General features: G+C 37.6%; 1 protein-coding gene across 1 annotated transcript in view; it reads right to left on the bottom strand.

The window, feature by feature from the left end:
* Positions 1–19,548, bottom strand: part of mindy3 (MINDY lysine 48 deubiquitinase 3) — a 74,666-nt gene extending 55,118 nt beyond the window's left edge. Inside the window, exons 1-9 of the mRNA XM_007242078.4 lie at positions 18,708–19,548; positions 17,745–17,824; positions 16,064–16,124; positions 14,897–15,085; positions 11,208–11,259; positions 10,396–10,510; positions 10,052–10,125; positions 9,826–9,905; positions 9,487–9,557 (exon numbers count right to left, since the gene is read on the bottom strand). Coding sequence (XP_007242140.2) covers positions 9,487–9,557; positions 9,826–9,905; positions 10,052–10,125; positions 10,396–10,510; positions 11,208–11,259; positions 14,897–15,085; positions 16,064–16,124; positions 17,745–17,824; positions 18,708–18,855 — 870 coding nt within the window. The 5' untranslated portion in view covers positions 18,856–19,548. The remainder of the gene's footprint in view (positions 1–9,486; positions 9,558–9,825; positions 9,906–10,051; positions 10,126–10,395; positions 10,511–11,207; positions 11,260–14,896; positions 15,086–16,063; positions 16,125–17,744; positions 17,825–18,707) is intronic.
* Between the last annotated feature and the right edge of the window lie 5,922 nt (positions 19,549–25,470).

Below are 25,470 nucleotides of genomic sequence, written 5' to 3'. Positions count from 1 at the left end.
AGATGTATTACATACACCGTGATCTATTTCAAGTGTTTATTTATTTTATTGTAGATGATAACTAATACTCTGTGGCACTAAAAACTCTGACACTTTTTCATTGCACCCACTCTAGCCACACCATGGACACACCCCCATCTCTGCTGACACACTCTCAGAAATGCCCTATTACATTACATTATTTTTATAGGCTTCCCTATTTTTGCACTAGTAGTTTTTGCACAAGCTTGCACTGCAAATTTATATAAAACTTCTATATTTTTTTTGAAGTATTGTTTTATCTTATCCTTGTCTTGTAACTAGTGTACTATTTATAGCTGCTGCTGGATGTCCAAACGTTCCTCTGGGATCAATAAAGTCTCTCTCTCTATCTATCTATATCTATTCATCCATCTAGGCTTACAGCCAATGAAAACCCAAAAATCAAGTGCAGTATTTTTTTGGAAAACCTTACAGCACTTTATGCTTCCCTCTGCTGACAACTTTTATGGAGATGCAGATTTTATTTTCCAGCAGGACTTAGCACACTGCAAACACTGGCAAAAGCACCAACTGGCCTTATATAATATTCTAATTTTCTGAGACACTGATTTTTGGGTTTTCATTGGGTGTAAGTCATAATCATCAAAAATAAAAGATATAAAAGAATAAGCACTTAAAATAGATCACTCTGAGTGAAAAACATCAATATAATATTGGTTTAAAATTTTGAACTTTGAACTTTTCAATTTCAATATTCAAGTTTTTTGAGATACACTCGTATACAAGACATCCTAAGGACAAATTTCCCTCTACTGGATCTATAATGACATGTTCTTGGACCCCAAAAATTGCCACTTGCAATAATGAAGTCTTTAGATTTAATGGGTCAAGGCAAAAGTCATGGCTTATGCTATTAGTGAAGTGATACGAAGTGATGATTCTTTAAACCTTACATAGGCAAAAATGGCAAAATAAGGACGGTCTGTATTCAAATGTATTCCAGTGAAAATTTCCTATTAATACTTGATATTATGCAATTAGGATGTAGGCATGATTATTTTACATATGTTAAACACAGAACAACTATTCATGTTCTAAATTAAAATTTAATTAAATCATATTTATCTATATAAGCATAAACATAAAATAGGTCATGAACTGTACAGAGGAGATGCATATACAAACAGCCCTGGCCTCAGACTCATAATCGAATTCCAACTTTTTTTTTTCCATTCAGCGGAGTCAGCAGTTTGACAGCGACAGATGATATATGAGACACGCAAGCTCTGCTGAATAATCATGTTTATAGTGAGCTTTCTGAACTGGTCCCAGGCTCCCGCTACTCTCGGCTTCAATCCAACAGTGTGTTCAAACATTATGGTGCTGATGGGCCTTCCTCATCACTCATCATGTAGACATTAACCCCAGGTAGAGGACATGTAAAGCGCAGAGATACCGTATGCAGTATAGTGCTGAATACATGAATATTCCAGTGGAGGCTCAGATGCTCCTAAATATGAGGTGATAAATTCTTGCTCTCCTCCACTGCAAACAGAGCGCGTGGTGTGTATCCTGAAGCTGCGCTCAGCAAGGTGCCATTCCAAATAAACCAGCTCCTTAATTACTGCTCTGCTTCCAGCTTCACACAACTCTGCTCAGGTTAGAACAATACATTCCAGTACAGGCATGCAAAATATACAGCCTGAATATGCGTGTATGTCCAACAGAATGTTGGACTCCATAACCTTCTCCTATTAGGGGAACAACAGGTACATCAGAGCAGAGGGCCATTAAGGAGAATGAGAATGTGCTTTGAATTCAAGAAACAGGTTGTTGAGTTGCCTGCTGTGGAGATTTTTGGGGATGTTTCAATGGAACAATAGTGCATTCTGATCTACTTTAGAACTTTACTTTACAATTGGTAGGTACAGGGGTTGGACAATGAAACTGAAACACCTGGTTTTAGAGCACAATAATTTATATTCCTGACGGACAGTTCTGGTGGAAACAGGAGAGTTGAGGTGCACATTAAATTCTGCCGTGATTTGATCAGCCGTGGTTTTAAGTTTTTCGGATACAATCCGGGTTAGCACCCGAACATCCCTTTCAGACAGCTTCCTCTTGCATCCACAGTTAATCCTGTTGGATGTGGTTCGTCCTTCTTGGTGGTATGCTGACATTACCCTGGATAACATGGCTCTTGATACATCACAAAGGCGTGCTGTCTTGGTCACAGATGCACCAGCAAGATGTGCACCAACAATTTGTCTTCTTTTGAACTCTGTGTCACTCATAATGTTGTGTGCATTGTAATATTTTGAGCAAAACTGTGCTCTTACCCTGCTAATTGAACCTTCACACTCTGCTCTTACTGGTGCAAAGTGCAATTAATGAAGCCTGTAAATTCCTGTGTAGAACTGCACTGTGGAGCTTGAAGTGATAAAAAAAAAAAAAAACTGAAGAAGCTGCTAATCTAGCATTTGGAACTCAATCACTTTGGGCGCAATTGTCCTTTTTAATCATGGGCAAATGTGGTCTGTACAGTTTGCTGTTTGTGTTTGCTAGCTCTGGTGTTTATGAATACTCACTGTGCACTGGCTTAAGTATTGTACTCTCAAGATAGGTATCCAGTTAGTGGCATTCAAAGTCTTTATTCTTCTTGCTCAAATATGTGAATTTCAAGTACACAAATATGTGAATTTGGGTCAGATACAGTAAAACCCACCAAACTAACAAACATGTCACACAGAGCAGAGTACAGTTCTAATTAGTTTTTTTTGCAGCTGTGTGTGTGTGTTATGTAGCTCCATCTAGTGGATGAACAAAGAACTAAAGCTTTCTTTGACTAGGGACCATGCACAGAGCTGCTGCTGTAATCCTTAACCCACAAAAGTCCAAAGCATGTACCATTTCTTAATCCACAGTGTTACATATGTACTGGGAATATATCATAGGCATTACCACCCACTGTGAACAGTGGTAATGACTGTGTATGTCTTTTTCCAGCTTAAATTGTCAATGAGAACAGCTATGCATCAGGTATTATCAGGTATTAATTTCAGAAGAGCCCACATACATATTGGAAAAGTCATTGCAGCATTCTTTAGCCTCCATAGGAAATGCTAAAAGTCATGGGTCATGATACTAGCCCCATGTTATATGACATTTGGAACATAATACACAGTAAGTATTCTGGACGAATGTCGGTTATCGAGCAGCAGAAAACATAAACGCAGAAGTAGACAGATGACGCAGAAAAAGAAGCAATGAAGTATGTTGACAGAAAGAGCGAGAGGCCAAAGAAGGCAGAGAACATTTACAGCTCAATTAAATCGTTTTTAAAGTGGTCTCATTTTACCATATTTCATCTGATCAGAGCAAATAATGACTATATGAGTCATAAGGAAGTGGTCTTTTCATTTTAAAGCAGCTGTAGTTTGTCTTGTTTTGCACTTTTAAACAGTCTCTAGTGGAAAACTGGACAATGATAACCTATGATCAAGCCATAAAAAACTGGATCCAAGCAGTTTCCATTGGGTTCCTCAAAACAAAACCACACTCTGGACTCTTATGCACTCACTGGGCTGGGGTTTTATGCTCAGTACACCTAATGCTTTTTTCTGTAACATTAGCTTAGGATGTTGATGTAGGAACAAAATAGCTGATGATGTAATTTTGCCTGAGGCAGGGACACAGACATCATTTATTACGCTGTTATTCAGCACATCTTCATTTCAGCCAATTTCTTAATAATCTTGCTGAGGAGCTTTTCATTCAGAAAAATATGCTGTCTTCATATTTGTGTACTTTTCTCCAAGGCCATGCTTTTCACTCCCTATCCATTTTTGTTAAATGTTGTTTTTAAAAGGTCTCAAACTATTTAAGGGTATAATAATATATATACTATATAAGGGTCCTGATATTTACCAAATTGTCTTTTTTTTGGGATTGATTATTTTATGTGAGCAAAGTAATTGATCCCTGTAAGAGAGAAGTGAACAATTCTAGGGTTTATACACACATTTTGAATCTGGCATTTACTTTATAACCACATTTACTTGGGTTCACTTAATGTGTCTTGTAAGGCATGTGTCAGTAGGCCAGGTCTAAAAATGGCATTATTAACTTATTGTACAATAAATGTATGTTTTTTTTATGTATATGAACAGTGAACAGTATTTTAGCCAGTCATGGAATGACTAATGCTTCAATTATTGCAACTCTATACACATAGACTGTAGAAGATGAAGAAAAACAGTATGTTTCCCAAACTATGATTAATTAAAATGTTAGGGTCTTTAAATAGTATAATTCAGGGTTCATACCATTTTTAACCAATACATGTCCTTGACTTTTTCATGACTCATGACCATACGATTTTTGAAACATTAGTGCAGACATGGACAATAAAGCCAAACCTTATCAACTTTAATCCAAATTGATTACAGTATAATTTTATAAACAATTATCTTCAATAATAATAAATGTGTCAGATCCTGAGAGCTATCGTGTAGGGCTAAATTACTCTGAGCTGATGTATTTGTTAGCTTAAAATAGCTTTTCTCTGTCAATACATGGAAACACAAAGGTAGAGAAATTTGAATTTCTTCCTGGAAATTGCTATTTTGAAATTTCATGACTTTTCCAGGTTTTCATGACCGTATAAACCCTGATAATTGCTTTGTTATGATATTCTATTTTCATTATGTTTGTGGCATTTAATGGTCTTTAATTTATCATAATATTCTTCATCGCAGTCCTTTTTGGGACAATATATCACCCACAAAAAATCCTATTGTGACAGACCTAAGTGTCAGGTTATATCTGAATGAAGGCAAACAAGCCACATAAAAATGCAAGTGTACTCCAGAGTTAATCCCCTCCAAGCTCTCTAAGCCTGGCTGCCGTTTCTGTTGGCACTGCAGCTTCAATCCTATAAAGAGTGACTGTTAGCATTGCAAATAACCTGCACCCAACCTGCCAATCACAGCTGCTCTGTTTGTTAGCATTACAGCTCTGACCCTGTTGGGGCCGACTAGTAGCCCTACATTTATACATACAAATTAGTAGTTTGCGGCTATTAATGTTTAAAATGTCATTTCTTTTTTTGGAGTACAGGTTTCAGTTAGGACCCAGGTACTCCAACGTATCACCACATCCCATCTGTTATATCCATTATTTTGACAAACCCCTGTGGTTTTACATATGTGTAAAAAGTATTCAGTGCATTTTTATTTTGCTGTCCACATCAATAAATCTCACAGTTCTGACCACAAACCACAAACACATACATGCATATTTCTCTATATCTGTGTACTTGTGAGAGTTTCGACAGACTGATGTGTGTATGTGTGAGTGTTGGGAAGCATTATTTCACAGTGGTTAAAAGTCACAGTAGTTGGACAAGGTTTGAACACTTGAGGCCGAGATTTCAGTGAACTGGAAGTGTGACAACAGCTGAACCACCACAAACAAACTGTCAGCTTCTGGCTTGTGGAAAGGGATAAACTTTCACACAGTGCATATTAATATCATATGGGTGTAACTGCTGCACAGAATGCTGGTTCTTTAGCTTTCAGGCTACTTGTTCTGGTTTAATCTAACTACAAACTAGTTTAAGGACAAACGGTACAATAACACTTAAAAGTACAAAAGCATTGAGACATGTGTTCATTCATTGTTTCAACAGAGCTACTCCAACTTAAGCAGTATCAACAGTTGGGAATGAGGTGATGAGGTAATCATCCAACAAACAGACGTACTAATGCTCTTTCCACTGAATGCAATGAAACCCTCACAGCAATTCTCAAAAGTCTATTAGAAAGTATTTTCTGGACAGTAGAGACATATACTCTAACTAAAAGACTCCTCTACATACTCTTTACTTTAAAATATTTGCATTTCTTATTAAAATTAAAGGAATTATAAAATAGTTTATACTGCTCTTTTTGCTGTAAAGATTCTGAAGTATCTACTGTTGAGATAAGACTTTCTATTAGACAATGGAACCCTGTTGTGATTATTTGTCTGCCGCTAAAGCTACAGCTACAGCATTAATGAGATCCGAATATTGAAAGACCATCTCCAACTCATCCCACTGCTCCACAGCTCAATGCTGGGGGCTACATACCCCTGTAGCTGATGCCTGGTATTAAGAATGGTGCTCAAACATGCTTGTTTATCTGTTTATCGAAGTCCTCTTCTATTGTAAATAGTTCTCTACAGAGAAAAGGCCATCTGAGTGTGTGCATTTGCACATCTGTGTCAGCAATAGGTGCAAATTAAAATAGCTGAATACAATCATTAGAAAGGGTGTCCGCAAAAAAATAAACATCATTTGGACATATAGGGACAGTATCATAGACAAGGGAGTAAGCCTAGTTGTACACTATAGTTGCCATTCAATAAAAATTAATTCAAAATGCTGTGTAGTCCATGACACTAACCCATAGTGTATGTTTTAGCTTTCAATGGTTTCAAGAAAATTGGATTGCATCTCCCTCTTGTGGTGAATGTTTGAATGACTAATAATGAGGGACTGAATGAGTTTCTTTGAGCATGCATATATATATATTAGGGGTGTCACGATCTCGATATTTTATCGAAATCGAATCGAAATGAGGTCATGGTCTCGAGTATCGAAGTCAAAAAGAGGATCGACAATCCCTCCCGCGCGCGCTACGCAAATAGCGCAGCGCGCTACGCAAATGGCGCGGCACCAACACAGCGCATCCTATTCATTTAAATAGAGAGCCGCTGCATGAGCGCAGCCCCGCCCTCAGTTCTGCTGTGTGAGAGACAGCTGCCTTTCAACCACGGAGGAGAAACTGAAAACGGATTTATAGAAATATAGACAGGGCTCTCAAGTTTTGAGTGTCGGCGGGAGTGTGATCACTGTTTTTTATCTGTCCAACGGGGGAGGGGGGGCGGGGGTTGGGCGCGCAGGTTTTGTATCTGTATCTAACGGAGGGGTGGGTGCGCGCAGGTGAGAGCGTGTGAACTCGCTGAAATGCGTGTGTCAGTGTGACTTGAGAACACTGACTATAGATCACAGTGAGGTGGATTAAAAATCTTAAACTTATAATTGACTACACCTGTTGCTTTCCATTGAATTAAAAAAACATCTTTCTCTCAGATAAAGTAAACACAAGCGTGTTTCTGACTAAAATAAAAGCTTTTCAGGAGAGATATAAGTTATGTGTAAATATTTATAAGACAATACCTGACAAAATCTGTTTTAATGACGTTAATAAACATCACTGTGACCGCGCTAGTCACAGTTTCACCACATCACTTATCTAACCAGCCTGTACTGATTTCTGCCCCCCCAATAATGCTTTCAATAACCTCTAATAGCCTTTAATAGTCTTCAGTAGCCTTTAAAAGACTTACCTGGCGGCCGTGGTGTGTCCACTAAACTCCGTAGTTATAAACATCCTGAGGTTAGCAGCGCGCTAACTGACCTGTTTATAATGTAATCCGAGCAGTGACTCCGTGTCGGCTGTTCTAACCTGCTGCTGTTAGCTGCTTGGGCTGAAAGATGAACTGTAGTGAGCTGTATTAGCCGGTTAGTGGGGTTAAAACCTTTATTTGTTTACAGAAACAGTAAAAACGGACTGGCTGAGCCCTGTAGCCCGTGGCTGGGCTGTACTGAAGTAGTGACTGAGTGAAGAGAGCGGGGCTTGTGCTGCTGCAGCTCCGACTAGTGGTTGGATGAAGAACTGCAGCTTCATGTAAGTGAGCAGTTTCACCAGCCATCCACACACAGCTCTGATAAACTGCTTGTTTTAATAGTGCACACTGTTGCTACCAAAAAAAGTCACTAGATGGCATTACCATATATATCTTAATAAATAATAATAATAATATTTATAATATTTATAATAATAATAATAATAAATATATTATTTAAATTTTATGAGGCATAAAATAATAACAAGAAAAAAAAAACAAGAAAATCGAGAATCGAATCGAATCGTGACCCTCAAATCGAAAATGAAATCGAATCGAGGATTTAGAGAATCGTGACACCCCTAACATATATATATATATATATATATATATATATATATATATATATATATATATATATATATAAATATATATATATATTGTGCTTAAATAAGCAGATTGTTTGTATTTATCTACCAGCCAGTAGAGTGTAACATGGAAATGAACCTTTAAATGTTATTCCAATTCTCATAATGCTAAACACTGGAACAACATAAACGGCTCTATACTAAAGAAAATGATTACACTGTTTTTAGAATCCACTGACAGACTGATGCACATATATCATATTGAAGGACACACACACACACACACACACACACACACAAACCTTTGTAAAGAAGTACTGATGATAAAATATGGATTCCGGAACAGAAAAACATGAACCTATTGGAACTATTCCTAATCCCAGAAGTGGGATAGAAGAGTATGAAGCCCACCAGCTAGGGCTGCATGATATTTAAATTTTTTTTTTACATCATATATTTGATATATATAGCGATATTAAACAATGCAGGACCCGTGACAGCACCAGCTCTGCCCCCACCCGCATGCTATCGCTTGACAGAGATCCAAACCGACTGAGAGCCGAGTCAGCGCTTTAGAGTCACCCAAGCACTCAAAACCAGAGAAAAACAGCAAAACAACAATAATCAAGCATTTAAATGGCCCTTTTAAATAAAGAAAAAGCGCTTTTCTGGGATTAAATGCGTGAAATCCGGCTGTAACTGAACATATATGCGCAAAACTATGTGCATGTGTCCATCTATGTGAAGGCCATGTGGTCACCTCGTGTTTACGCCCAGTTCACACAGACAGAGATGGCGCTGCTCACTCAGAACGCTGTATATCCATTTCTTGTGTCAAGAATCAGAACACTGCAACATGACGTGTTTGTTTTTATTGCCTTAGGTGACAACGCACGTCCTGCGATTTGACCATCGCACATGCGCACATCGCAATGACGATGCTTGAAGATATATCATGCAGCCCTACATTGAGCTGTGAATCAGTGAAACTATTTTCTCTGGAATTATGGTGCTCCAGCTAGTTCTTTAGTTGGGAATGAGGTGATGAGTTAATCATCCATCAACCAGACATACTAATCACTAAATGCAAAAAACCCTCACAGCAATTCTTAAAAGTCTAATAGAGAGTCTTCTCTAGATAGCAGAGACAGATACTCCAACTAAAAGATAAACTACTATCAATACTCTTTACTTCAAAATAAACAATACATGAATAGTGTATAACTGAGTGTGCAGAGTTGTATGATTTCTCAATCATCAGAACAAAACAGTGCGAGAGAAATGAAAACCATACAACCGAAGATCACACTTTCCTCTAGGCTTTCACCAAGCACAGTTGGTTCTGAACATGGTTCAATCTGTATACCGCTAAATTTCACAGCATTTGTCAAGATTTTCTTAGAGCTATATAAAGTCCCCAATAGCAATCGCCAGATATATTTTAGGAAATTCAGTATATACACACCTTGCAGTATCTTAGTGACTCCATTAGTGTGAGAAAGCCAACAGAAGCCTGTTCATGGATCCCATGAAGTTCTGCAAATACAGAGAAACAAGAAGAGAGAGATCAAAATCTAATTTAAAAACAAGAAAACCTGTAAGGTTTAATAGGATAAGCTCTAATATAATACACTGACTGAAGCAACATAAACCTCTGTGTGATGGGTCAGATGAATTAGCAGTTTCAAATACTGTGCTACAGTGCCACCTATTGCTAAAACCTAAAACCACAGCACAACCTAAACATCAGTTTACACAAGCATCTAAGTAAAAGATTCCTAAAAGTGCATGTTAAAACTCTTACTCATTCCAGAACACTCCCTGTCCCCATCCCAGACGTTGGACACAGCATGCCCTGTCACCAACAGGTTGATCAGGCTTTGACTAGAATATTAAAAGAGAGAGAAAACAAAGGATACTTTAGGAATTAAGGAAAGACAACCACCATTAGGATTCACTGATATATACTGAATCATAACAGTAGCACATGTCTAAGTAACATGTTTATGTAATTGCCAAAAATACTTTACCTGCCATGGCCATACACAGGATCGATGAGTGGCTCTGAAGTGTCTTCTATCTCATTCTTTATGTTTTCAATACCCTGCAAACATAGTGAATGAAATAAATTAGTGAGTCTAAGCTTGTGACGTGACCACTGTCCTTTTTTGCACTTGATATTACCTGTTTATTAAGTAATTTCATGCAAAATAAGCTGCTTAAAAACTTTACCTTAAGTTAATTTCACTTGTTGCTATCTTAAACCTACTGTTGATTTAACAACTAGTAGCAAAGCACATGTTTTATGGTATATGACCAGTCTGTTCTCACAGTTGGATGTGAGAGAAATTTATGAATTTATAAGTCGACTTACCTTTGTAAGTATGACAGAGTACAGGAAAAGCAGGACACCAAACTTATTCCTCCAAGTGTCATACAGAGAAAGAATAGCCTCCTTCAACTCTGCAACAGTTTTCAGTGTTCTTTTACTGGGGGGAAAAACACACACAGTTTATCATTTTGAACATAAAACATGCAAATATAAGAAACTTCTTAGATTTAACTTTTACACACAGGGATAATTTGATTAAACCGTTTATTATAGATTTTATATGCCATAAAAATAGACACTGACCATAAATGATGAACCCAAATTTTTACACCTTATATTTTATATGGCTATACTAACAAACTGACATACAGGAAGAGTTAAAAGTCACAGGCTTCCCTTTAATTTCATAAACAAAAGAAAATTAAAGTAGAGGGGAAATTGGAAAATTACATATATGTGAAGTAATGGGTGACAAGGTCTATCTACGGCTATGCGACCGTGCTCTGGACATCCCGAAATCTGCTATATTTCATTTCTAAAATAATGAAAGGGTTCCTATGGCCTTTTTAATCAACCTGTATAAAGACAAAAGCTGCGTATTAGCAATAGGTGCAACCTAAAGTAGCTTAACACATTCATCAGAAGAGGAAGTCACACCCATACAGACACATAGTGTAGATTAGATCATAGGATGAACATGAATTAATGTTTTCTGCATGCCGGAACTTTTCCTCTCTCTGAAATGGAAGAATGTGCAAACTAATGGTTGTTAATATCATTTGTGTGCTACAGAGTGACTGAGTGCAGCTTTTTGCAGTGTGATCTGTGTGAGCAGAGTTAAAGGGTGCACTTACTGTACTGTACTGTGAAACCTCTCAAAGCCAAGCTCCTCAGCAGCCAAAGCAGCTACACATTCAAACACAGCAAAAATACACATTCAACAAGATGCATTACACTAGATTACACTAGACCACACAATGTGTAATCACAACATTCAGACTTAGAATTTCCCACTGTTGTATTAGAATTAAATCACACTTATTACATCATGCTGCTCAGAGAAGTCACATGATCAGGACTGAACTTTTCAGTATATAGTGCATTCAGTAGACACTTTAGTTTAGAGCAGGGGTGTCAAACTCATTTTGGCCGAGGGCCACATTGGCATATTGGCTGTCCTCCGAGGGCCAGATGTAACTTATAAATGTAATAAAATGTAACCAAATGTAATATATGTAAATGAATGTAATTACTCCTTAATGTTAAATAACTCTCAATATATTATTTATTCAATCAAATATTACAGTTGCATGGAAAAAATGTTTGCTTGTTGCTCTATTAACATAAATCCTTTTAATTTGTCATGTCATGAAATCCAAAAACTCCATCAATCAAGAACCAAACTATTCAAGTGAATAGAAATGACATCAAGTTATATTAACTTTGAAATTATTAACTGAAATAAGGCTTAATAAATATAAAATCAAAAATTGTGAGCTGTTAAGAACATAGCATTTCCTCAGATTTAGCAGTTCCTCATCCAACCACTAGTGGGAGCTGCAGCAGCAGCACCACAAGTCCGCAGTCTTTACTGAGTCAGAGCTACAGCCCAGCCACGGGCTACAGGGCTCAGCTCAGCCAGTCTGGAGCGTTTTTACAATTTTTAAGTTCTTCTGTGTATGAAATAAAGATTTTTGTAACCGAATAATACAGCTCTCTACAGTTCATCTTTCAGCCCAATCAGCTAACAGCAGCCGTTTAGAGCATGAGTCACTGCTGGGATTACATTATAAACAGGTCAGTTATCGCGCTGCTAACCTCAGGATGTTTATAACTACGGAGTTTAGTGGACACACCACGGCTGCAAGGTTAGACTGTTGAAGGCTACTGAAGACTATTAAAGGCTATTGGAGGTTATTGAAAGGGTTATTGAGGGCAGAAATCAGTAAAGGCTGGTTAGATAAGTGATTCACGTCCTCGTACTTTGCTGCGGTGAAACTGCGACTAGCGCTGTCACAGTGATGTTTATTAACGTCATTAAAACAGATTTTGTCAGCTATTGTCTTATAAATGTTTACACAGAACTTATATCTCTCCTAAAAAGCGTTTATTTTGGTCAGTAACACTCTTCGTAACACAAAAGGCATACCGGTCTTTCGCCTTGAAGCACAGCCGTCCGTCTGCATCAACTTCTCTTTTTCTGGACATTATGGGATAAACATTTATATGTCTCAATTCCACCCGCGAAGTTACACCTTCCCTCCGGCAGGGTTTCCACATCAATGACTACACTGCCGTGTAGTGGCAGTAAGCCGTAACCTCGCGGGTAATACAATCGACAAGCATTGTGGGAAATGTATTTTTTGGTCAAAGAACGCTTCTGACTTATTTATTATAGACACTAAGATCTTACAAGCTCTCGCGGGCCACATAAAAAGACGTGGCGGGCCACATTTGGCCCGCGGGCCTTGTGTTTGACACATGTGGTTTAGAGTTTAGTTATACAGAGAGATTTAATATTTCTCAATAGACATCCAAGCCACAGATATATTTTTATTTTTACCAGGCAAAAAATACAAACAGGCAATGTCAAAAGGTTTGAGATTGCATTCGCTGTATTATTTACTACTAAATGTTTTTTTTTTCTTTTTTTACAACCCCAAATCAGAAAAGGTTGGGACAGTATACAAATCAAAATCATTTGCTCAGACTTTTATTTCATTACAGACTGTCAAAAACAAAATAAAAAAATCTATTTTTGCTGGACTACTTCATTATACACTGCCTGGCCAAAAAAAAAAAAAGTCACCATCTGGATTTAAGTAAGTAAATGATGTGGGGTTGATGCTGCAGTTGGTCAGGTTTGGGTTCAGCAACAGTATGTGCTGAAAGAATGAGGTCAGCTGACTACCTGAATATACTGAATATAGACCAGGTTATTCCATCAATGGATTTTTTCTTTCCTGATGACACGGCCATATTCCAAGATGACAATGCCAAGATTCATGGTGCTGGAATTGTGAAAGAGTGATTCAGGGAGCATGAGATCATCATTTTCACACATGGATTGTTCACCACAGAGTCCAGACCTTAACCTCATTGAGAATCTTTGGGATGTGCTGGATGGAGAAGACTTTGTGCAGCGGTCAGAATCTACCATCATCAATGCTGCTGCAAGATCTTGGTGAAAAATTAATGCAACACTGGATTAAAATAAATCTTGTGACACTGCAGAAGCTTATTGAAACAATGTCACAGTGAATGCGTCCAAACATTAAAGTGTGTCACTTTTTTTTTGGTGGCGACTTTTTTTTTTGGCCAGGCAGTGAACTTTAATCTACATCTACTCCTGCATTTCAGAACTGCAACACATTCCAAAAAATTAGGACAGGGACAAATTTAAGCACTGTCTTATCTGTTCAATTGTCTCATGTCATATTTTTAGTTCTGTGTTGCACAATTTGTTGCACAGTACACTATGTTGTCTATAATGTATTGTTTGTTCCATATTGCACCATGGTTCCAGAAGAACGTAATTTTGTTGCACTATGTACCTGTATTTAGATGAAATGATACTAAAGGCCCCTCGAGTTGACTTTAAAGCAACACATATTCAGGACAAAATCTTTCTAGAGAAGTCCATTTCTTTTCCAACAAAACAACGCACAACCACAAGCTGCATATATTACAAATGCATGGCTGTGGAACAAGGGGGTACAAGTAGTGGGACTGACCTGCCTGCCTGCAGTTCTGAACTGTCCCTGACACAACAGTTAACAATTAAAATGGAACACGTCAAAAACAATGACCTGAACCGTTGCACATCATTAGACAAATCTAATGTTTGCAGGATGAATGGGACAAAATAAAACCTGAACCACATCATTGCTTGGGATCCTCAGTGCCAAAGTGTCTTTTAAGTGTTGTGAGATAGAATAGCAACATTATAGTGTGGTAAATGCTTTACCATTTTCAAGTTTCTTTCAAACGTGTTGCAGGCCTGATATGCAAAAATTGATGTACATTGGGAAATGTAATAAAATTGACCAGACAAAACAATATATATCATAACCTCATAATATCTATAAATAAATAAATGTCAACGTAATGTAGGAAACTCCTATGTTAATTTTTCATTAACATTTTCTATTTGGCTTGTATATTTATGTTCTACTTTACTGCAGAGTCTTGTACTCATTGTAAAATATTTAAGTATGTCAGCAAACCAGTAATTATTGAGTGGCCATCACTTTGATAGACTGTTTTCAGAGAGATTAAACTATTCCAGAACTATTCCATAGTGAAGTGCTAAGCCTCTCCTCCCTTGGCTCTAAGCCAGAAGTGTCCAATTCTGGTGTTCAGCACAGCTTGCTGATTCTCCTACTCTGACACACCTACTGAACCTGGTAATTCACTGAGGGTAGCTGAACCGGGTGTGTTTAAGCAGGAAAATCAGCAAACGATGCAGAACTCCAGCACTGGAACTGAATACCTCTGCCCTGAGCTATAAGTACTGTGCATGCTGAAGTGCTCAGGCTCTCACTTGGGTGCTGGTCTGTGTCCGTGGGCTGGCTGGACTGTGGTAGCGGGTGGCTGTCTGTGATGTCCGAGTTTTCGTCTGTAGCTTTAGCCCGGGCCCAGGTGGCCAGGCAAAAGTTCTGCGTCTTGCCGAGGCAGGCAGCCTCCAAAATCTCACTGAGGGTAGAACACAGGGCAGTCCGCTGTTGCTCCTCTATAAAAGACATACACATCACCCAGCACACATCAGTCAATTTCATCACTGAACTGGATTACTTAACTCAATGTGTCATGGGTCATAATTGGAACATCCAAACTAGATGATTTAAAAAACACAATTTTAAACTTTAAACATTCTCAACTCCCACACAATATAAAACAATAATTCCCCAACATAAAAAATAATCTATATATTAATTTAAGTGCACAAAGACTTGACTAGATTGACTATTTGTCAAAAAGGGTAATAATAAAGAGTTTATTCTATTTTAGTTGGAATAACTGTCTCTACTATCCAATTTTGAAGCAATGCTTCAAATGGAATTGATTGCATTAAATCACAATAGAATCAGTGAGGACAGGATGTTGCACCTCATCCCTAAATCCCCAACTCATCCCAAAAGCTCAATCAGTGGAGAGAACACAGTTCCACTCCTCCATGCCTGGCATTAGGAATGTTGCCAGTAGGTTCATGTTTATCTGCCCCAGAAAGAGCTTTTCTATTGGCAGTACCTCTCTGACACAGATGTGCAATTGCAGCAGCTATAAACAGCTGAATATTTTTATTAGAATTATGCCCACAACCATTTGGACATATTTATACACACAACTTTAAAACATTATCTGTAGTTCAAGTTTTAATATCTATTTATTTTCTTTAGAAACTTAACACTTTTCTGGGTGTACAGCAATATTTAAGGGGATCTCTGGTCAGTTGTGTGGATTTAAAAGGAGGCAGATTTACGCAGGGAGGCAGAATTTTACTTACTCAGTTTGCCAACTGACAAAACAGCGATGTCAGACCAAATTAATGTAACAAAAAAAATGAAAAACATGAACCATAGTTCACACTTTGGGACAAACTTGTAGGTGTGAAAAGCACTAAATGATGTATATATAATGATTAGCGCAGCAGGCATCTGAAATCAATTCAGGTCACTGACTGACCATTCACGACACTCACTGTACCTACCTGAGATATCTCTCCAGTTTGAGCTCTCTGTGTTGAAAAGGATGTTTTTCAGTAGAAATGCCTGAAGATAAAAATAACTTTTGTGAGAAGTTTGATCCTAAAATAGACTTTAGCGCACCGTCATAACAAATGCAGCCTCCCACCACTCTTGCCTTACTACGTGGTCATGGGCAATGTTTATTTATAAGAACATTTCATAGGCAAGTAACATAAATCATAAAATCATAGACCAAAACCTGACTCAGCATGTTTTTTACAACCGCCTTCAGTTTCAAAACAAGCGCAATTAAGAACACACCCTGTCCAAAGTTCATCAGATATCAGGTATGTGAGAAATGTCACTGGCTGTGTCAAAAAATATTTTACTTAAGCCTATGTGAAAGCATAATGGTACAAGCACTATACTTACATGCAGTTACATAAGATCAAAAACAAACTTGTCTTCAAACTAATGTTTCTATTCTCTGCCTACTCCTTATTAGATAGCTTCAGTCATCTAGGGAGACATTTGTCTTTCTAAGTGAAAAAAAAAAATGGTTTCATCATTCTAAAGCATAGAAGCGTGTGATTTGGGATGTAGCCATGAAGTTACATGGACAGCAAGCTGCAGCTTACATATAAACCACTTTAAAAACAACTGCTTAGTTAGATTAATCAAGAAAAAAATAATCACTCATCAACAGTACTCATCCTAAAAAGCAAGTTCAACTTAAACATAACAAATGCAGCTGCTGTCAACTGGTTTCACAAAAAGCAGTTTAGGCCAAACATTAAAACAGTAGTTATGGCTGAAAAAATTAACACAATTTTACACAATCTAAACAGAAGAAAAAAAAGCATTTAGGACTGTAGAGAACAACACACATGGTAGCGCTTACTACAGCAAAAATTCTTTCCTCCACAACATATTTGTCACATGACTGACTCCACAAGCATCACAATGAAACAAAGATAAAGAAGGACTAGTGGGAGGCCACTCCATCACACATTCAGCCCTGGTTGGCCCAGGCACTGTTTAAAATCTAAAATTCGAAACGTATGCTGTTCTGGAGCAAGTTAAACAAGCAACATAACTTGCCAAAGCAAAGTTTATCAGATTACTCTATGATTAAAGTTAGCTGGCTAAGAGAGGCCACAAACACATAAACCACAAAACAGTGCAGTGGCTTACATAGAACATGGCAAGTCAGGCATGCAATCCTAGTCAGGATTGCACAGTATTGGTTTTTAATGAGTAGTTTACATGTAAGGATTGGTGGTAAACACTAGATCTTTTTATGCTGTGTTTTCAGATCTGATTGAGACTGATTTAATGTAGGATAATAATAATACAGATGAAAATGTGAGAAGCAAAGTTTCCATTGCATGGCTGTGGAGCAATTTTTCCCTTGGATCTTACACCAAGTCACCAAGGTCAAAATACAAAGCTAATGTCTACTGCTAATTGAAGTCAATGAAAAAGATCCAAATCAATTCTTGTTGGAAACTAAAACAAAAACTACAAAATGTTTTCATTACCTCTGTACGTATGTTTAAACTTGATCTCTTCAAAGGGGAAAATGACCTGACGCTTCAACACAACATGAGATATATCTGCTGTGCTGTCAGCTGGTATAGCAGAAGTACAATGCGATAAAAAATGTTGTACATATGTGGCTAGAGACAGTAATTTGCAAAATACCTGCACAGGTGCGATGACAGCACATGGACCACCTTCAAACTGTTCCAGTGCACTGCGCTCTGTCTCACTAAAAACAAATCCTGTTGATAAAGAGATAAGAAAATAAAGAGATAACTATATATTTCAGTATAAAACTGATCAGACCTTTATAAACTCTGATTTTGCGTAGTTGATTCATATGAACCCATTAATTTTGGACTCAAGTGCAAGTGCGTATTCTCCTCTATAGAGATTCTCTGGCATGACATTGCTAGTTCTGGTGTGTTCTCGTGATAAACAAATTTCTGGAGAGCAGCCAGGTGAGTCTGCGATTTTCCATTGTTAAAAATTTGTGATGCTGATCAGTTGTTTAGTGTCTTAAAACCCACAGAGACACAAGAAGAATGGAAGATGGGTTCAGCTCACAAACCTTTTGGATTTATACACCAACTGCTGCCTGAGGAAATCCAAAAGGATCATGAAGGACCCGTCCCATCCAAGCCATTCCCTGTTCTCACAGCTGCCAAATGGAAGGAGGCTCAGAAGCTTGAAGACCAGAACCAGCCGGTTCCGAGACAGCTTCTTCCCCCAGGCGACCAGGCTGTGGAACAGCCAGTAGAACAGTGTTCTGCCCAACCCTCCCCACTGACACCCATACAAACTCTGCACCCTGCACTTTACTTTACACTGCATCTATCAGACTTTCCCATATTTATTTATAGCATTCGGCCCCTTGTCCTTCCCACTCAACTCATTCCTTACCTGCACTTACTCATAGTTACTCATAGTTATTCTGTCACCTACTGAACTATTTCCTCACTTCCACACAAACACACACTCTAGATATCTGCATATCTACATCTGTGCAATATTTGTTTTTTTGTGCAATATTTGTCTATAGTGTAAGTTATCACGTTTATTGTTATTAAGTGTAATGTTAAGTTTAGTTGGTTAGCTAGTATTATGAACCTTAATGAACCTTACCTTGTGTCCACCTGCGGAAGAGGGAGGCAGACACCCCGCTGCCAGTGGACTGTTTCCCCCACACCAGCTCCACGACTTCTCGGTTCAACTCCGACATTTCCCTCGTCCCTGACTTTCCTTCTGGAACAGTTTCCAGCCGTGCATGCATCCAAACAGGGTCCGCTAAGGCATGCACCTCGCCTTCGAGCTAACAGCTGCTTTCAGCTCGGTATCTGGGGCTTTCTAGACGGCATGAGCCGCCTGTACTCACGGTTTAGCTTGCTAACCTACTAGTCTGGTAGTTAACTAACTTAGCTAGTTAGGTTAGTTAACCTGACTAAGCTAAGCTAAGCTATCTTATCTATACAGATGGGTGAAAGGGCTACAGCTAGGTTAGCTAGCTAGCTAGCTAGCTGTCAAATTAACGTCCGTAAAGCCAATAAACTGACAGTTTTACCTCTGTAAAGTGACTGTCTGTACTCTACAGCCTACGAATTCACCTGCAAACAGATTATAAACTATCAACTACCCACATTTACACGACTAATCAATCACCCGACCAGCCAAAGGTAGCTTTAGCTAACAAACACTGACCGTTAGCTTAATGCTAAACTGCCCACATTGATTCAAAACACGCACAGCAGCGCGCGCCTCCCGCTCTAAACCGAGTCCCAAAAATACCAGTACAGTCCTGACGAGCCCAGTCCAGCACACAGGAGCCGGTTAAATCCAACCCGTACCGAAACAGAAAGCAAAAAATGTCTTAGTCAGTGTTTAGATCAAGAATGAACGCGACTCGTTACGTCTGTCATATCATTTCAGCTGCTAGTAACGTCCGACTCATTCATCTGAACTGATTCATTTCTTTGAATCGATTCTGAGGCCCAACCGAGTCACTGGCTCTTTTAGCTTTCTCGCTTTCTCATTACATTACATTACATTATATTATATTACATTATATTACATTACATTATATTACATTACATTACATTACATTACATTATATTATATTATATTACATTACATTATATCACATTACATAACATTACATTATATTACATTACATAACATTACATTATTTACATTAACATTACATTACATTATTTACATTACATTATATTACATTTGGCAGACGCTTTTGTCCAAAGCGACTTACAATAGTGAAGTACAAAGGTAATAGAAGTTAAAGGTCCTAAAGGAGGTTAAAGGGAAATAATAGGATAGAGGAGTGAAGGAGGGGAAGAAGGAAATAAGCATAGAAGTAGTTAGTTTGTTAGAGGTGTTAGGGGAGTAAGTGCTCTTTGAAGAGCTCTGTCTTCAGGAGTTTATTAAAGATAGTGCGAGATTCTCCTGATCTGGTAGTGGAAGGTAGTTAGTTGGAGGTGTTAGGAGAGTAAGTGCTCTTTGAAGAGCTCTGTCTTCAGGAGTTTATTAAAGATAGTGCAAGATAATCCTGATCTGGTAGTGGAAGGTAGTTTGTTAGAGGTGTTAGGAGAGTAGGTGCTCTTTGAAGAGCTCTGTCTTCAGGAGTTTATTAAAGATAGCGAGAGATTCTCCTGATCTGGTAGTGGAAGGTAGTTTGTTAGAGGTGTTAGGAGAGTAGGTGCTCTTTTAAGAGCTCTGTCTTCAGGAGTTTATTAAAGATAGCGAGAGATTCTCCGGATCTGGTAGTGGAAGGTAGTTTGTTAGAGGTGTTAGGAGAGTAGGTGCTCTTTGAAGAGCTCTGTCTTCAGGAGTTTATTAAAGATAGCGAGAGATTCTCCTGATCTGGTAGTGGAAGGTAGTTTGTTCCACCATTGGGGAACTCTGTATGAGAACAGTCTGGATTGCTTTGTGTGAATGTTTGTTTGGTAAAGCGAGGCGATGTTCATTGGAGGAGCACAGCGGCCGGGAGGTAGCGTAAGCCTTCAGGAGTGAGTGCAGGTAGGAAGGAGCTGTTCTGTCATCCTCTTGTAGGCGATTGTAAGAGCTTTGAATTTGATGCGAGCATCAACTTGTAGCCAATGGAGCTCAATAAACAGCGGGGTGACATGTGCCCACTAGGGGACACATTAGTAAGTATACTAAGAATTATGCTATGCAATTTTAATCCTCTGTATGTCCTGTACAAATGCAGTATTGACAATAAAACTACTTCACTAGACTTGACTTGACATGAGTCACCTGGTATAGATAACAACAATAGTTGATACTTTTCCTTCACTCTGTGAAGCTCCAGCTCATCTCAGATGATCAGGTTTGGATCAGACTATTATGGAGGATAAACACTTTTTTTTTCTGTTCACTATGTAATTTCATATGTGTCCCTTAATTGTTTTCATGTGTTTAATATTAATCTAAAATGTAGAAAATTGATTAAATAAAGATAGAGAATGAGAAGTGTCCAAACTTTTGACTGGCACTGTATATCTTTCATATATGTTATGTATCTATATTGTACTATATAGTGTATATATTCTCATTACTACTATATTTATAGATGTTTTTAGATATTTTTGATACTTTTACTACTTTTGCAATCTTCTCATTTTGTTTATTGTGACAGTCAAAACGTTTCACTACTAGTTGGGATGTGTATGATGATGTGTTTGTAACAAATAAACTTTGATTTGATTTGATACATTAGGTACATATTTATAATACATTAATCCTCACATTTGTAATTGCCTATGATCCCAAAAGTTCCCTTGGCTTACCTGTTGCCAGATCTGAGGAAATTTTTTTAATTGATCAATTAACGTATCAATGTTGTCATTTAAGTCCTCGTACCGCCAAAAAAAAGTCAATGTAAAAAAATATATATATTTAATTTCAAGCCATTTTAAAACAATTCCAAAGAAACGGCACCAGTGTGATTATTGCTACACGCCACCGTAGGATATTACAGGTTGTTTTGTCATTGTTATACAATATAATAAAATGAACAACTGACAGATGCACATTATGTCAAAAAAGTGAAAAGCAAGAAAAATGGAGATATAATTTTTTATAAATAAAAGGCGTGAGAACGAATCCTTGAATCAAGTGTTAGATTCACTGAAACCGACAGTCCGAAGAGTCGGTTCAGTAAACCGATTCATCACCTGCCCGCTCGGTTTATTTACTACGTGCCTCGAGAGCGTCAGTGAGTGCGCGATTGGTTCAAATCTAGAATGTTCAGATGGCGTTGGTGGAGGCAAGGCGCTGATTGGCTGATTCAAACATCATTCTTGTTTTTGTTCAGAGGGGTTGCCATATCTCCGCCAAATCCACGAATGTCTGAACTGAAAGTCAGCAGGGATTTAAGAAGAGATCCTTCCCGAACATTTGCTTATGTTGCATAATCTAAGAGGCAGGTTTCACACACCCAAATAATTTCAGTTTAATGGTAAATCTGATATATTTTAATATATATTTTTAGATTTTAAATTAACGTGCACTTATCTATTACATACATTTAGTTCTATTTCGTTTTTTTGTTTTATAGACATATTTGACTGGTAATTTGTATCAGGGTCACTCTCAACATAGGGTGCTTTTTGCAATAGTTGCATAATTAATAAAATATTGATGCTTTTGTGTAAGTCCTCCTATCTCCAAAAAAAAAAAAAGATTTTATTTCAAACCACTTTAAAACATTTTTATTGGTTCCTCAATATCATAAACAACGAACAGATTCAAAAGGTAAAAGCAACTGAAATGGTTGTTTTTGTTTCCTGTTAGCCTTCAAATTGGACCTTTTATAATTTTCTTTTGGGTGTTTTTTGTAATGAGCTGCATAAATCAGAAATTGAGACAAGATCTAGTCATGTTTGCTAGCCATATAACTTACTAAAAACTGTGTGTTACTATACCTCTGTATACATGACATACATATGTTGCATTCACCAGTCTGCTGTGCTAAAAACAATCATGCATTGCTTAAGAGATGAATCAAAGAAACAGTAGCACATTTTTACAACATTGAACATTTACTCCTTGCCTGTAGGAAGGGGCCTTGTAATTAACCCAATCAAGGGTTGCATAGTGTGCCTTTAACAATGTTTCCCATCCCATCGCAATTTATATGTCAAATAGCTAGACTGCCTGGTAAACAAAAAGGGTGCCAAAAAATAATGTCACACTCTCTTATATTTGATTGGACTGTCTTTAGCTTTGATTGCAGCACACATTCACTGTGGCATTGTTTCAATAAGCTTCTGCAATGTCACAAGATTTATTTCAATCCAGTGTTGCATTAGTTTTTCACCAAGATCTTGCAGCATTGATGATGGTAGAGTCTGACCACTGCACAAAGTCTTCTCCAGCACATCCCAAAGATTCTTAATGAGGTTAAGATCTGGACTCTGTGGTGAACAATCCATGTGTGAAAATGATGATCTCATGCTCCCTGAATCACTCTTTCACAATTCCAGCACCATTAATCCTGACATTATCATCTTGGAATATGGCCGTGTCATCAGAGAAGAAAAAAATCCATTGATGGAATAACCTGGTCTGTATTCAGTATATTCAGGTCAGCTGACCTCATTTTTTCAGCATATACTGTTGCTGAACCTAAACCTGACCAACTGCAGCATTAACCCCACATCATTTACTTATAGTTAAATCCAGGTGTAGAGTTTTTTTTTTGGACCAGGCAGTGTATAATGAAGTAGTCCAGCAAAAATAGATTTTTTGGTTTTGTTTTAACAGTCTGCTATGAAATAAAAGTCTAAGCAAATAATTTCGATTGGTATACTCTCCCAACCTTTTCTGATTCAGGGTTGTAAAGAACAAAAAACATTTAATAATAAATAATATAGTGAATGAAATCTCAACCTCATTCTTTCAGCACATAGTGTTGCTGAACCTAGACCTGACCAACTGCAGCATCAACCCCACATCATGTACTTACTTAAATCCAGACTTTTATTTTGGTCAGGTAGTGTATCTTACTCAACCTCAAGTAGCTTCTACTATTATATTCAATAAGAATATTTTTTTTTATCAGTATCATTAATTTATTACATCCAATATATCACAATGTATTCTATAATTAAATGTTAAGCTTTATTGTATTATACATGTTTTACTGTGTTTTTAGTGTTATGGTTGCAATTCAATAGATTATATTATAAACAGAAAAAAGATTCAGTGATATATGTATATAATATTATATTGTTATTGGATGTTAAAATACTGACTTAAAAAGAATGGCCCAGTTTTTTCAACATTTCAGCTAAATGTAACCACCAAAAAGTGAGTAAATTTAATAGGAAAGGCTGGGGGGAAACAGCTAAATTCTAGTCAAACTTGCTGATTCAGAACTTTTCACAGTGATTGATTTATGCAAAAAAAAAAAAAAAAAGAACATGCTGGTTGTTGGTTAATCATCAACACAGAACCACTCGGCTAACACTACTGTGGAACTGTCTGAGTAAAGATAAAACCTTAGTGGATTATAAACTGCTGCATTAGAAAATTAATCATAATTAATTTATAGAAAAGAGTTTTACCTTGATTTCAGGTGTGTGGATGAGATATGATGATATGATGTGAGAGATGAATTGATCATGTCCCTTAACTTTTTCAGCCAGTGGCCATGGGGACAGGGATGGCAAATAGTGTTGCCAAGAGTAGCGACAAATCCTCATGGGAAACGGAGTACATAAGGGAATTTGTGGAGGCTGCTTTATAAAAAAGTAGGCTACAACTTCAACCGATGTGAAGGTTAAAAGTAGAAAAAGTTTGTGAAAGTAAGCGATGGTGCTGTAGTGTTCTAAAGTAGGCTGAAGTTATGAATGTTCGTACAGTATGTACCACTAAAAATATCTACTTTAAAGTATGTGTTGGATTTGAGTTTAGTTTGAGGAATAGACATTATCTGCACTGCTGCCTGTCCCTATATTCATCTGTTACTGAGTTCAGATTAGAGATTGTGTGTTTCTTTATACATAAGCATATCTTTGTGGAACTACACACACACAAAAAACTTGCATATATCCAACTAAACTAAACCTACGATTTCCTAATTAGCACTATCATTTATTGTCTGGCATAAACAATGTCCATCTTCCATGCTATAATTTTGCATGAAGCCATTCTCAACAACAGGGAAAGGGGTAACCTACTCTTACAGCCTTCAACAAGTTAACCTGGTGGGATGACTACATACTGATGGTGAGCAGGGGTGGGTGGGGGTGGGTGTGAAGTGAATTTTATGCCAAAAGTTTTACACAAAAAAATAAAATCTGCAATCAAAATTTTAAAAATCAAAAAGAAAAATTACTTTTGATTCTTAAAAAAAGTTACTTTATTATTCTTTGCTGTTGCTTGAAAATTATTTCAGTTTGGTTTTTTGCCAGTCTCCGCTTTTCATGAATTGTTGTGGATTTTTCTGTTAAAGACTTTTGCTTTTGGAATCTCTCCTTTGCTTCTGCTTAATTTTTTTGCTTCTCAGTTGGGGAACAGTTTTCACGGGTGGGCGGGGTTAAAACAAAGCATTTCCCTTGAATCTCCATCTGATTTTGGACTAAAACTGTAGGCTTTTAAGCATGGCGGGGTGGGCGTGGCAGGTTTTAGACATGGGTTCAGCTGACCAATGGAGCTTTAAGGGGAACGCCTTCTTCTAAGCACTGCCCACCCGTGAAAACTGTGCCAAAACTTAGAAGCAAAAAACTGAAGCAGATTATTGCAGATTTTTTCCAATTTTTTGCCACAAAATTAACTACATAGATGGGGTACATTCAGTGTGCCAACATATGTTTTCAGGAGTCAATTTAACAGGTGTGAGTTTTTATACAATAAAGATGCACTGAATGCC

The sequence above is a fragment of the Astyanax mexicanus genome, chromosome 1, assembly GCF_023375975.1.
Source record: "Astyanax mexicanus isolate ESR-SI-001 chromosome 1, AstMex3_surface, whole genome shotgun sequence".
Lineage (NCBI taxonomy): Eukaryota > Metazoa > Chordata > Actinopteri > Characiformes > Acestrorhamphidae > Astyanax > Astyanax mexicanus.
The sequence above is the reverse complement of the archived record's forward strand: the minus strand, read 5'-3'. Positions and strand labels throughout refer to the sequence as shown.